General features: G+C 46.4%; 4 protein-coding genes across 4 annotated transcripts; 2 read left to right on the top strand and 2 right to left on the bottom strand.

Annotated features, from left to right (window-relative positions):
• Window positions 1-960: 960 nt before the first annotated feature.
• F5147DRAFT_741904 (uncharacterized protein) lies at window positions 961-1983 on the bottom strand (the record flags this gene model as incomplete). Its single annotated transcript, XM_041439513.1, has 4 exons — window positions 961-1137; window positions 1165-1340; window positions 1390-1603; window positions 1654-1983. The coding sequence occupies 4 exons, from the start codon at window positions 1981-1983 to the stop codon at window positions 961-963; spliced, it is 897 nt and encodes a 298-aa protein (XP_041299300.1).
• Window positions 1984-4825: 2842 nt separating this feature from the next.
• On the bottom strand, window positions 4826-6656 carry F5147DRAFT_766964 (uncharacterized protein; the record flags this gene model as incomplete). The annotated part of the gene is made up of 4 exons (XM_041440826.1): window positions 4826-5535; window positions 5588-5836; window positions 5898-6554; window positions 6605-6656. The coding sequence occupies 4 exons, from the start codon at window positions 6654-6656 to the stop codon at window positions 4826-4828; spliced, it is 1668 nt and encodes a 555-aa protein (XP_041299299.1).
• Window positions 6657-8700: 2044 nt separating this feature from the next.
• Window positions 8701-11928, top strand: F5147DRAFT_647429 (uncharacterized protein; the record flags this gene model as incomplete). Its single annotated transcript, XM_041433204.1, has 13 exons — window positions 8701-8814; window positions 8877-8891; window positions 8948-9101; window positions 9159-9260; window positions 9320-10012; window positions 10066-10235; window positions 10285-10466; window positions 10514-10641; window positions 10693-11028; window positions 11075-11368; window positions 11552-11564; window positions 11618-11764; window positions 11847-11928. The coding sequence occupies 13 exons, from the start codon at window positions 8701-8703 to the stop codon at window positions 11926-11928; spliced, it is 2430 nt and encodes an 809-aa protein (XP_041299298.1).
• A 1461-nt stretch (window positions 11929-13389) lies between these two features.
• Window positions 13390-13698, top strand: F5147DRAFT_541708 (uncharacterized protein; the record flags this gene model as incomplete). Its single annotated transcript, XM_041430246.1, has 1 exon — window positions 13390-13698. A coding segment is annotated over one exon (309 nt), but the record flags the coding sequence as incomplete, so codon positions are not given.
• Between the last annotated feature and the right edge of the window lie 27 nt (window positions 13699-13725).

Raw genomic sequence — 13725 nt, 5'->3', positions numbered from 1 at the left:
ATTTTCTGAAAAATGCAGCTTGGAGCTGAGACATCACTATTCTAAGATGAGATAGCCTATGATATATTTGCACTTTCAATGTATTGTCTTATAGCAATCACTTGATAATTTCGGATATTGTTACAAAAGACTATATATCATATGAATCCGAGTCAAGGTCCATATATGCCCCAGCCAATGCAGCTTCCTCCAATTCGTCTATCAATTCATCATTCTCCCTCTCGTCATCAGACTCCCAGTCATTCTCAGAATCGTACACAGCAGCTGTACCATCAAGACAGCTTGGTTGATAATACATATTAGCAGCCTCAGCAAGGTCATTCGGGGTGGGGCCCCATGAGTCAGGCAATGGCCAAGCGCAAGGGATAGGACGAACTTGAGATTGCCAATGCACAACAAGACCACTCAATAAGCGAGCATGGAGGTTGAAATGAAAACAGAGATCTTCATTCTCATCTAAATATACTATCAGTGTCATGACAGTAGAATGTTGTACAAACTTACCTGCACGAGTGTGAGCCTCCTGTAAGGCATCCCACTCAGCCATCATCCACTCCTGAAGAACACAATGTTCTCGTATGATACGAGCCCCTTCCTCGTTGCACTGGTCCACCTCGAGTTGAAACTTAATTGCTGCGTGCATATTCTCATCTGCTAGCCAGGCAAATGGAGCCATATCATTGCCATCAAGTCCAACATCTTGCCAGATGTCATCGTCTATGTTAAGCTGAAAGATACCAGTCGGAGAGATAGAATGAGGTGCTATCGCACCAGCAGGAGCTTCCCCTCGTCGAATTAAATCAATTAGTTTACCACAGAGGTTGTTGTAAGTTGTGATGAGCTTTCAAATGGTAGGGTTGCGCCGTTGAATTGAAGCTTCTGCATGCACATGAAGCTTGTGCTCTAAATCAAAGATAATCATGGACATATCAACATGTTATATCAACATGTTGGATCGAGCTACATACCATTTACTGTCTGACGGTACGACCGTTTAAACCTCTCAATTTCAAATTTGCGCTGGCGAAGACGTTCACGAAGGCGTGCCTTGACAGCTTGCGCATCAAGACGAATTTGAAGGAATATACTACGTCGGAGTTGTTGAAGATCGGTAAGTTGCCTGATGCCGAGGGCCGCCTTCCATCATCGCAGAGTATCAGTGACTTTGGACCGGTAGGTGCGTTCGTCTGCAAGTCGAAGGTTGAAGTCAACAATGTTAAGAGTGTTGCCAGCACAGAGCTGCATCTCAAGAGCACGAACGGAATCGTCCAGGTTACTGAGTGTTCGCTCGAGGGTCAAAATCTTTGATATTTGCTCGTCATTGTTGGTTTTTGATCTCCCTTTTTATAAATGTTAGGAAAATATGAAAATATAAAATAAAGCATGCACTGGATAATGGTTTCGTTTGGTGCTCGACCTGAGCCCTCCATTCCGGGCGTATATTAGCCTCATCCACAGAGAGTTGTCGAAGCGCATGTTCTGCACTGCTCTTCTTTGTCTGGCAATGAGTCCATCTGCGACTCAGCCACTCACCAAATGTATCGAGATTTTTGCCATCAAGATGGCGAACTTGTGCATTCAGCACAAAAAGACGTTGGTGGTACTATCATGATGTTAGTCAGTCAAGGTATCCCAACGAATTAAGATACTTACCCCAGAGACCTGCAAGGGGGGGATCAACATCTTGAGAGCGCTCCACAGGCGCTCACAGCCCTCTCCGTCAGAAAGTCCAAACCCTTCACATTTGTGAGGGTGATAAATAAGTTGACAAGGCCACTGATGTCCGTACGCGTGAAATACAGATATAGAAAATACGATACATGAGAGAACACCTTGCTCGAGAAGTTGGTATTTTAGACAACTACGCTCGAGCTGACATGCAATATCATACAAGATACCGACGGTCATGGTTGGCGGAAGATGTTCGAAGAGTTTTTTTATAAGTGCAAGGACATAATATTGTTTTTCACCTGCTGATGTCATATTGACCAACCATAAGACACAATCATGACAACAAAGTAAGGCCATGATTCCTGTATCGGCGAAAAAACGGGTGCTAGCTTTCTCTCATTTTTCGTCCGCAGCAAGAAAAGATTCCCCGCAGGCATCCAATGTCGATACAGGGATGCGCATACCATCTTCATACCCGTCTTCGTCGCCTTCGGGCTTCTTGCATTTTGTTCCATGACCAGGTAGGGAGCCTCGACAGGCACGTATGTGAGCTTCCATCCGTGCGACCTCTTCGTCCGAAATGAAAACTGATCATGTTGGGTTTGGCGGATCTAGGCCATCGGCCCCACGTGAATTGGCTGACCGTTTCTGTGTGAAGCATGCATCGATGCATACATGGCAATCTAGCCTGCAAAACATCAGCATGGGGAAAAACACGGTAGGAAAGACATACTTGAGACGGTGTAGAGACTCATGCCTCTCATTGTGCAATATGGCAGTTTTCACTGGGGAGTACATGGCACGAACTTGTAGCATCACTCTGTGTGCTACCTGCAGCTATCTCTATATGAGGCGCAGCTTTCCCGCGCAACGCGCGCCATGCGCGCGTACCTTTCCCGCGCTTCACGATGTATATGCGCGCGCGCTTTCCCGCGCTGTAGCGCCCTATAGCGCCAGCCATCCAGAAGCATCCATCCACTGTCCACCAAGTTCCCTAGTGCGTATATTTCCATTTCTCACATTTGCATATCTTTCCATCTTTATTTTTATCATGGACCCTTACTTACATATATCTTTACATACCTTACTCGGTAGCGCTTCGGCTCCGCATGACAGCACTTAGGCGCCATACTTAAGCGCCAGCAGTACATACATACTAACTTACTCTCCCACCAGAACGACAGAGGACTTACTGGTCACTACCCACTATTTACCTAGCAGAACATAGTAGAAATCTATTTGTTTACACCTCGCATCTCCCTTCTCTTGTCTTACATCATATCATCACCTAAGCAAACTCACTCTTACACTCTCTTGTTTCCGCATACACGCGCGCGCATTCCCGCGCTTCGCGCATTCTCGCGCCTCGCGCGCACCTGCGCTTTCCCGCGCTTCGCATTGGCCAACCAGTAGCGCTTTCAGCGCATACCTCTAGATCCTTGCTGCACTCGCTTCCCCTTTAGGGTCGAACGCACTTGTCGTCTCAAGTATAGCAGACTAGGCAACGCGCGACCTTACAACAATTATAGATACAGTCAGGAGCATTGTTCGTGCCTCGCTGTATCGTCGAACCTTCAACGGGAACCATGATCCTTTTGCCAATCCTGCATTCCAAAACAAACAGGACAATGTGAACATAGATAATCGCTTGGTTGTGCGGGCAAGACTTCGTCTCCCAAAGAACGCAAAGGAAGATGTTGTGAAATGAGGCTGTATATGTGGTCTCCAGCATTCATCACAAGGACTGAGTACCAATGATACGCGTTACTGAAGCGGCGGTGAAGATTGTCCTGAAGATGCCGGAGTTAGCTTACTTCAAAAAAGAATCATATAGGCAGACCTTGGTTGAAAGTTTATAACCCCGAGCTGTTAGAAAAACTTCCAATGCTTCACACCAGGCTGTTGTATTGGGGGTGATCCGCACAAAAAGAGTCCTAACGAGCTCTAGTACACGTAGGTCAACAGCAAGAGATGGAGCTATGGGCGCACAGGCAAATAGCCCCAACTTAAGAAGTTGCAGGGGTGCGGGTGCACAGGGGCAGCAGTCGATGTTCAAAACCTCTAGATCTAGACTACGGTCAATTCGAGCCACAGAACAATATGATGAGTTCGTACAATTGAAGAAAACACAAGTCACTTCTAAAGTCCTCCTGTGGCATGAAGCTGTACACTCGACATGATCATTTTGAAATACAGGCCGATGACGGAGTGAAGAGGATTTGTATTGATATGTGAGGTATGGACCGATTAGCGAAGGAATCACTTCATTTGACCAGTGTTGCCACTGATTGATTTTTTTCTGTCGCCCGTTGGAGCGGAGGGATTGGAGAAGAAGTGGACATCATCGTAAAACGAAGGCCTGTCCTGGTCAATCGGATCAGGGGGTGGGACATCATGCCGAGGATTGGTATTGGAAGCGATTTGTTGGGCATGATACCGCCTACCCGGAAGTACTAGAACTGGAGGAGGACCTGGAAGATGAAATGCATTGCTTCCTCGTGGTTTCTGGCGCTTCTTGACCATGGATGGGGTAACTAACATTTGCTGTGAATGACGACAGACAGGAGTTGCAGGAGTAGACGTCGAGGCAATATTCCGTGGATGTGGTCCTCCATCCATGGTAGATGTTTCTGGTAGGCACAAAGCCTGCCAAGAATATTGTCACTGACTCGAAGTCAGTCAACAAGCACAGAGGAACACGAAGTCCCAGTTCGTATAACCTATGTAGCAACAATGAGTAGATACTAAACTGTGAGGAGGATAATGGTCATGGACGCCAGTGATCAACAAACAGTGAATAGCACCGGAGCAATAAGTCAATAGAATTCACCAACAGAAATTGTACATGAAAGAACCACACTACATAGCAACTCACATCAACAAACAAATACAGAAGCGAACAGAAGCGAGTGTAAATCGTCTATGGACTCGCGTAAAGCATATGAGGGACCACGGGGGGCAACCTGTGTTGTCGTAAAATGATTGTACATAAAACAGGGCACATTGCTTCATGCGTTGCCACTTCTCTCCCTCGGGCATCGACTCGGTGAAAGGCTGTTTGAGATCTTGAGGAGCACCATCCCATGCGATCAACACTTGACGAAAATTCTCGAAATATGGAAGAGCATCTTGGAAAGACTCAGCATTAAGTCCATCATTCCGAGTCGAAAAATCCTTGTCCCACATGCTGAGGAAAAATTCCATGGAGCAACTCCATGCGACGCTTCTTCGCCTCCCGATCCAGCTGCATATGACTGGCAAGATGTTCATCAAGTTCCAGAAGGTCGTATTGGAAGCTTTGCTCGCAAATCTCATATATAATCTGTTGAACGAGATGATGCGGCGGATTCTCGAGCATTGCTGCTTCGATTTCCTGACCCCTCCATTGCAACATCTGGGATCCAGTCCAAAACTGGCGTAGAAGCGATAATTCATCTCCAAAGAACACATCGAGTTTGGCTTTGGACTTGCCAGTCTTGCCTGATGGCATCTGACCACTTGACGACGAGGGCTGTGGTGTTGGCTGCATGATCAATAGATCACACCAGCTTTGGGACCGAGGGAGCGGAGATGGAGGCGACATATAAACATGCTTCAGCCATGACTCACAGCATGCCAACCAGTTAGTGAGATATTTCTTGAGAGACTGCAAGGAAAGGACATTGACAAATAATCCAGGATTGGGGAGCCTGTATCCCTCATCCATTCTTGCGCGGGTTGGCTTGACACGACTCAAATCTTTCTCCGCGTGACTCATAGCCGATGCGAAGAAGGTGTTGATGTTGGGCATGAACAGGTGAGCCACGTCGCACCATTTGTCACATCCAACTTGAGACTGGTTCTGGCGCAGAGCGGTCGGTTCATCTAGATAATCGTTAGATAAGAATGGCAAACAGAAATTAGACACTGCACTCACATACTGCGGACTTATTTTTCATGGTCTTGGTGGGCGCTTTACCCGATGATGGCTCTCTGGAAGCTGCAAAGCGATTGACTTCGGTTTGATCTATGGGGATCTCTTCAAAAGTAAGGTACGGTTGACGAACCGCAGCCTGGCGTTGATGATCACTTGGACCCTTGTGCCGGATATCGAAAGGTTGAGCGAAGTTCTTAATGGGATGGAGGTACATCCCAAACACAAGGTCGGCAGGAGTGAAGGGAACAACTTGGCAGATGTTAATCTTATCATCGACGAGTCTGACATCTCATATCAACCACACAGGTACACCAGCCTTGTGGAGCCTCAACGCGATAGCGGAGTCTTTGGTGAAGCACCCCATCCAAGTCTTGTTGACCCCGTGCGCTGTCCTCAAATTTCAACTGTGGCTCAAAGATCTCAAGGTAATCCATCATGCTCCATATCTCCAGGAATCGCCTCTGAAACTCAGCCAAGATCATCACAATATCTCGCCATGCCCACGTCTCTTTAAAGTGCTCAAAAACAGAGCGCAACCCGGTGACCCATCCAACAACTGCGTCTTGCTTGTTTTCTCGGAATAGCTTGTAGGAACCGACACACTTGTTAGCCCGCTCGTAAAGTCGAAATAGGTGATCACGGTGGGTGGACTTCAGCTTGCCAAAGACATGACCAGGAGATAATGGCTCAAAGTCGTCAGAAAAAGCTGGCGACCACCAAGCATACCACAGGTCAGTGCCAGGATCATGGAATTCGCGTCGTGGAATGGTAAAACTCCAGGTGTAAGCGTCTGCATACATTTGAGGCCACTGGAAAGGATCCATCGCCCAAAACTTCCCATCCGCCCTTGCTTGCACAATATTGGAGGGATTGTTGTATAGTTGGGGAACGAAAGTCATGTTGGGCGAAGTGAAAACGAGTTGACCATCATAGGCGAGAGAGCGTGCGTCTGTAGCTGTAATAGCATCTATATCAAAATTAGAGGAGGATCACAGGACAATCACTAAAGGCACTTACTGTCACCGTCACGTAAGAATGGTTTAAATTCACGAGGTATTGTCAGAGGCATTGTCAGAGGGACTGCGAATAACGGAAAGGTGACTATCTGATGAGAGTGAGTGATCGAGTGACGAACCAACAAAGGCACAGTAAGTGCAAGCTAAGAGGAATCTGAACGTGTTGAAGGGTAATACTGTAACCGAAGTTAGAGTAGCGAGTGCTATTGCACAGTAACACGAAGTCACTGGAATAGTGTTGTCTACCACAAAGGCAGAATAGTCGGCACCAACGATGGGATGGGAGGAGATGGAAGAGTTGGAAAGAGAAAGAGAAAAGGTAAAGGGTAAAGGGTAAAAGGTAAGTAAAGGTGCAAAGTGTGATTACGCCCTGGGATAACCCAAATGGGTTTGTGACCAACTTGTGAGACTTGCGAAGTGAGAACTTAGAACAAACATTTGCCAACCTCAGCCAACTACTACGCCACTGACCTTCTTCCTCTCTATTCCAGCACTATTCTGCACCTCGACTCCTCTGAAGCTGCCTTCGCGGTAGCTCACACTATCGGAAATGACTTTGTGTCACTTCAGATATTACATTACACAGTCTGACTTCATGTTAGAACTCAGAACAAACATTTGCCAACCTCAGCCAACTACGCCACTGACCTTCCTCCTCTCTATTCCAGCACTATTCTGCACCTCGACTCCTCTGAAGCTGCCTTCGTGGTAGTTCACACTATTGGAAATGACTTCATGTCACTTCAGATATTACATTACACAGTCTGACTTCGTGTTAGCACTGTTTCTACTACTCAATCTGCCACCGTCCTCTGATGTCCAGCTTACCATCTCAATTTGCTTCGACACTCTCATAAGTCTCTTGGAGCTCCTGCCTTCGTGATAGCAGATGTCGTTTGGTGCTATTGTCGACGCTGTCTGGTAGCTAAGTCATAGTTTGCTTTTCATCTTCTTGCACTCAACTTATGTTCCAGTATTTCACAAACATTGATCGGTGTCTGTCGAAGGCGAAGGATCAGACATGGTCTACATACAGGTGTGTAGAACCATTCTTAATTGTCTAGCTTGCATCTAATCGTCAGCGCCCGTCATCACTCTTGAATTAGATGCAGTCTGCGATGCTCTTGCCCATTCCTCACAGGGTCATTGAATATCAGCCATATTAGGTGAGAGCATTATCATTTGTCGACCATGGTGTCTGATAATTGATATCAAGCAATCCAGCTGGGTACAAACCTGTCAGTGCACATCATCCCGTCTGGCATGTCGCTCCTCAGACTATTAAAATGTCATTGACAGGACATTGCCCATAATCTGGTCTAAGTATTGTTTCTGATAAATTCATTGCGACAATTATCAATTGAACTAGACTTTTCCATAATTGCTTTGGGTACTCTGCATGCTACTTCGGCCAGCAGACCAATCCAAACGGATGATGTGCCATCCATCCACGCTCAGGCTCTCTTTCCTCCTATCTTGGCGACACTCGTCATTGTGGTCCCTACTGACGATCCGGCCCTATCAGGTTAGTCCAGCCTGCAGTTTCTGTTAATCATTCTTCATTAATTAGTGTCTACCCACAGTGGTGTCCATCAATGGCCTTGCCCATTCCAAATGCGGTCTGTGTGTCATATCTGCCATCTGGGAAGCCACACCATTAGAGTATTGGAGTCTTCTGGCGAAGTTTGTTCGTCGTCCAGCCGACAATCTTATCCATATATTGCCTAGTACACCATAGGCGCCCTGTTCCTACCTTTAAAAACCAGGTATGCTCAAATGTCTCGCCATCAACTCTCTGTCACTCAAAGCCATTCTCACTACAGTATTTTCCTTCTCGTCTTGAGAATTTGCTTGAAAGTCAGGTAGGTTAGAAGTCTCCATCATGTTTGTATATTGTTCTAACTTACTCCTACATCAGTTTTTACTTGCATTCGCTGTTTGTGAGACTTCCTGTCTTCTTGGCCGCTGAAAAGGACTTCGTGTTCTTCAAGCACCTTGCTGTCGATATTTGAGGACTTCGTGTTCTTCAAGCTCCTTTCTGTCGATATTCGTTTCCATAGATCTCTTAACTCAAGAATTTGTCAAGCTCCCTCTGCCATGCCTCCCAAAAAAACTTCTTCCACCAAAAAGTGCGCTAACCTGCGGATGGAAACTCCAGTCGTCGACTTCATGATGCATACCCACAGTGGTGCGCCTATCAACCAACGCATGGTACGTTCATTTGAATTTGAATTTGATTTATCAAAGACATTGATATTTGTCATCTTGGATAGCTTCAAACTAAAACGGTAGGCATCCCTTCCATCCTTTTCGTCCATTTACTAATGTGATAATGACACCCCAGTCACTGCCACCCGCCAAAAAAATCAAACCTGCCCCCTTGCCGAGGGGGAACTCGTTCATGAACTTCGACGACTACAGCACCATCCTTGCCCGGCGCGCGAAATCCTCCGTTGCTACCACAGAGCCGCGCACTGACACTGAGTCTGATACCCAAGGTATGGGCAGCCACACTACAAACTGAGTAACCACCCACTGACATGACTTTTACAAAGACCACCCCAAGACTGATGACCCTGTCACAGACAATGAGGACAACAGTGAAGGACAAGCGGATGCTCACAAGGGCAATCCTGTAGATGATACCAAAATTCGTGGTATGTACCACCATCTCCCATCAATCCTTTTCACTCACAGTCCTTTTTTTGTCTCCCAGAATCCTTACCCCCCTCCGATACTCCAGAGGATGAAGGCTCTTCCTTGAATGGCACCCCTTCCTCGGAGAACAACTACCCGTACCGAAACCGACAAGCAAGGAGTCGGGCTGAATGCCATGCAATGCTTGCTCAGCGTGATCATTCCTCTTCGGAAGAGGAGTCTGACGAAGATGATGATGAATACAAAGAAGATCAAGAAGCCGATGAAGAAAAAGAAGAAGAAGAAGAAGATGACGATGACAACAACTTACCTGCACCTCCATCAAAGGCGAAGTTGCCCAAGAAGCGCGCGCCTCCAAAAGCTCTCTCCCCGAAATCCACAGTAACAGAGACTTCCTTGACCACCCAGGTACTCCAGGCTGCCACGCATGTGACGACAAAGTCGGTCGAGAAGAGTGCCGTCTCCAGTGCTCTGCCAAAAAGCTCCATGTCAATGGAGATTGATGATGACGACAATGACCTTCCCATCACTTCTAGACCTGGGCAGCTGTGCCAGGAAGGCATAGACGACGTGCAGGAGCTCGGGCGCAAGACACTTCATGCTGCCAAGATAATTGGGGACAAATATGGAAAATCTGCACATACAATCCTCATCGAGGCCAGGTTGTCTGTGAAACACTCCAGGGCCGAGACCCCATGGAACATGCACCAAGGATGGTACAAAGGACAATATCCTCGAGAAACGGATGAAGGTGAGTTTTTATTTCATGTTGTGGTGCCCATAATAACCAATATCCTCTGGTAGAACTTGTTAATTGGAGAAAGAGACAGCGCGACCACTACTACAGCCTTGAAGACAGCGACCCGCTGTGGGATGACATACAAATGTACTATGATTGTCACTTGGGCGGTGCTAGTAACAATCGATCGCGTGCCAGTATTATTATGTCTACAAGGGACGCACTCGCTAAGCGTGTAATTATTTTGACAGTACTTGTTTGTATTATGGCTTACTGTTGTAAAGTTTGCAGCTTATTCTCACCTAGAAGGCATTGAGGTCATTGGCTGTGTCTTTGATTCGACTCCTGATGAGGCGGCCCAACAGGCCTTGGGTTTTGTTGCAGGCTCATCCACGTTCATGGATCTCATCAATGAACGCCAAGTAGACGCCCAACTTGCGTTAGATTGGATTATTACTGCAGCGAAGTACATAGCTTGGAACTACTCTGAGTTTAATCTTACAATGTGTCCAGGGCAAAAAACTACCAGCTTGCAATGCTGCGGTTTGGAGGGGCATATGATATTTTGTTTTCGAAGCCTGGTGAAGCCCCATGGGACTGTTACCGACGTATCTGGCCGGTCATGGTGCTTGAGAAACTAGGTAAGCTCGACTTATTCCCGTCCATGACTCGATTTCAAGTTTATTCAACAGAACAATTCGGCTATAAAACGAAGTCCGTCCAGTGGCGGAAGCTACTCGACGTTGCATACCAGAACAAGTTTCAATTTGAACTCTGGCCTGATGAAGTTCCCCCGGTTGGCCTGGACTTCAACTACCACACCCTCAGCGCACAACACCTGAAGTTACTCGTTGTGCCTTACATCAAGCACAGGGCTTCGCAATATTATGACGCTGAACTGAAGACGGAAGCTGAGAACTTACTCGAACTTCGGCGCAAGCAAGGACACAGCGATAAAACTCTTGATGATATCATTGACGAGTTGGACGTCGCTGTGTCCGAGATTGATATTGTTCCTTGGCTGAAAGGTACTTATTGCCCTGTTCATTTTCATGTCTAATGTTGTTGCTGCAGATCACATTGAGCAATGTGAAAAAGACGACCCTAAAATGTTTGACATTCCTTTGGTCACCAGCGCTTCCCACATCGTTCTCCGGAAACTCACAGACTCCGAGAAATTCAAGCACTCCATCCCTAAAGGGTTGCTTCAAAAGTACAAGGAAGCAACATCAATACGTGGTTCGAATGTTGGCGCTCCTTCGGGAGGAAGGCAGCTTGGAGATACTACTCGGGATCGTCGGTCTCAACAACAGACCTCTGCTGCTCGTGAATATTCTATTGTTCATGAGGACCACTACACTGATGATGGTCTGCCCCGTCCAGAACACTACCCATCAGCATTTCAGCCGCAGAAGTCTCGCAAGCGATCACATGCAGAGGATTATGGCAAGTCCATGAATTACTTGCAGATTCTCTTCTAATCGAGTGTCCAGCAGATCAACAACTTGAATCTGAGGCTGATAGCTTGAATGCATCAGACTCTCGTATCAGGAAGAAGTCAAAGGTGAGCTGAAGACTAATATCTTCTATCATTAACTCATTCAAGTTAATTTTCAGGTCGTACGTCATTGTGATGGTGCACCGCATATTGAATTGCCACCTCCGCACTTTGTCCCTGCTCATCCTCGACCTTGACTTCAGCCCTGACCTCGCCCTCGTGCACCTACACCTGACTACGAACCACATCAACACTGGGATGATGAGGTACAGCAGGTGTCTCCACATCATCTTCATTCCTATGGGCATAATGTTGCCCATCATCATTGCCATGATTTTTCGGCTGCAGGCCCTTCGAGAGTGGTTGCAAGGGCACGTCAGAGATTCGATTATGGCAGGAACACTCCAGCTCCTGGGTATGGTTCATATGATCGTGATTTTGTTTACCGTGACTAATGTTTCATATCACTCGAACTATTTTGTATGTACATGTGTATGATAGCTTGAATGACTATGTGTTTTATGGTCCCAAACTGTGATGCACTCGAAAGATAATGTCAGCATCGAGGAGTTTTCATATATGTAAATTTAGGTTATCATGGCTATCCCACATAACAAATTAAGAATAATGAACTATCCCACTTATATATTGGGTTGCTGGGTCATCCCAAGGATCAATTGAGGGTAGGTGGGCTATCCCTGGTGGTATGTTAAAGATATATATATATGCAGTGGGTCGGCCCAGTGTCTATGTAATATGCAGTGGGCCAGCCCAGGGTTTGTATTGGGCTGACCCATACATATGAAAGTAGTGATGGGCTATCCCACTGTGTATAAGGGCTTGTATTGGGCTGACCCGTACATATGAAATTAGTGATGGGCTATCCCGCTGTGTATATTAGACTGTCCCTTGAATATTGAACAAGTAAGAAGCTAACCCATATTGCACCTATCAGGCAGCTGGATAAGAAGGGATAGTGGAGTACTAACATGAAAGTCCTGTACTTAGATATTGTGTGAGGTTAGGCCACAAACACAGGAGGGCTTGGTGATCTGGTCTGTGGAAGCCCTATACTGGTGGTTGTAGACTGAAGAGTATTTTCAGGTTGAGCAAGGGATCCATGAGGAGTGGTGATGGCTTGAAGCCTAATGGCAGTTACCATATTGGCAGTTGTGCGGTCAAGATAAAGAATTTAGAGTGCATAGAGAATGGTTATGATGACAATGGTGACGAGGACAAATAAGAACCACAAATTGATGAAATTATAGGTTAGGAAATTGAGAGATCGTTGGTGAGCCATGGAATGTGCTGCTGAACTAGTGTCAGATTTGCAAGAGCAAGTCACCACTAGGAATATTACAGAAAAAACTGGATTAGTTAAAGTAGAGAAGCTGAGGAGTAAGCACTGACCCAGATGTGCAACCCAGTGAAATATTAAAGAAAGGAGAGAGAACAATTGAAGGCCTAATACTGGATGAGGATGTTGCAAAATAGAATGTAGAAGAAAGAGAGAAGAGAAACTGTACAGAACTTTTATAGAATGTAGAAAAATAGTGACAAACAAGTAATAAAAATTGGACTGGGCTGTCCCAGTGACCATACAGACCAGCGGTGGGCTAGCCCATATCATGCATAGCAGAGTGCCGGGCCAGCCCAGTGGCCATATAAACTGGTGGTGGGCTAGCCCGCATCATACATAGGAGAGTGCCGGGCCAGCCCAGTCACCATATAGACTGACAGTGGGCTATCCCACATCATGTGTAGGAGATTGCCAGGCCAGCCCAGTCACCATATAAACCAGCAATGGGCTATCCTGCATCCTGTGTAGGAGATTGCCGGGCCAGCCCAGTCACCATATAAACCAGCGGTGGGCTATCCCGCATTGACCAGTCACTGTCTTTTTGTTTCTGCTTTCATGCTTGCATCCAAAGTAATATGTGATGACACTTACTCCAATAAAACCTGGAGTATTGTGGTGCAGGGCATGTTCCAATTGCACAAAATTAACCAGATGGAGTGCAAGATATGTCAGTATCTGGAGCGAGGGCACAGTCAAGAACCTTACCCAACTTACATTCTTCCCTCATCATCAAAGACAACCCCCCCTCCTACCATGAATTTCTTCCCTCCTCCTCCAGCCACTTTGGATTTCATAGGTCAAGGACCTTACCCGACTTACATTTTTCCCTCATCATCAAAGACAACCCTCCTCCTACTGCAAATTCCT

The sequence above is a fragment of the Suillus discolor genome (genome assembly GCF_016758755.1).
Source record: "Suillus discolor strain FC423 chromosome Unknown F5147scaffold_2, whole genome shotgun sequence".
In the NCBI taxonomy this organism is placed as follows: Eukaryota; Fungi; Basidiomycota; class Agaricomycetes; order Boletales; family Suillaceae; genus Suillus; species Suillus discolor.
Note: the sequence above shows the minus strand (reverse complement) of the source record. Positions and strands in the feature narration are given on the sequence as shown.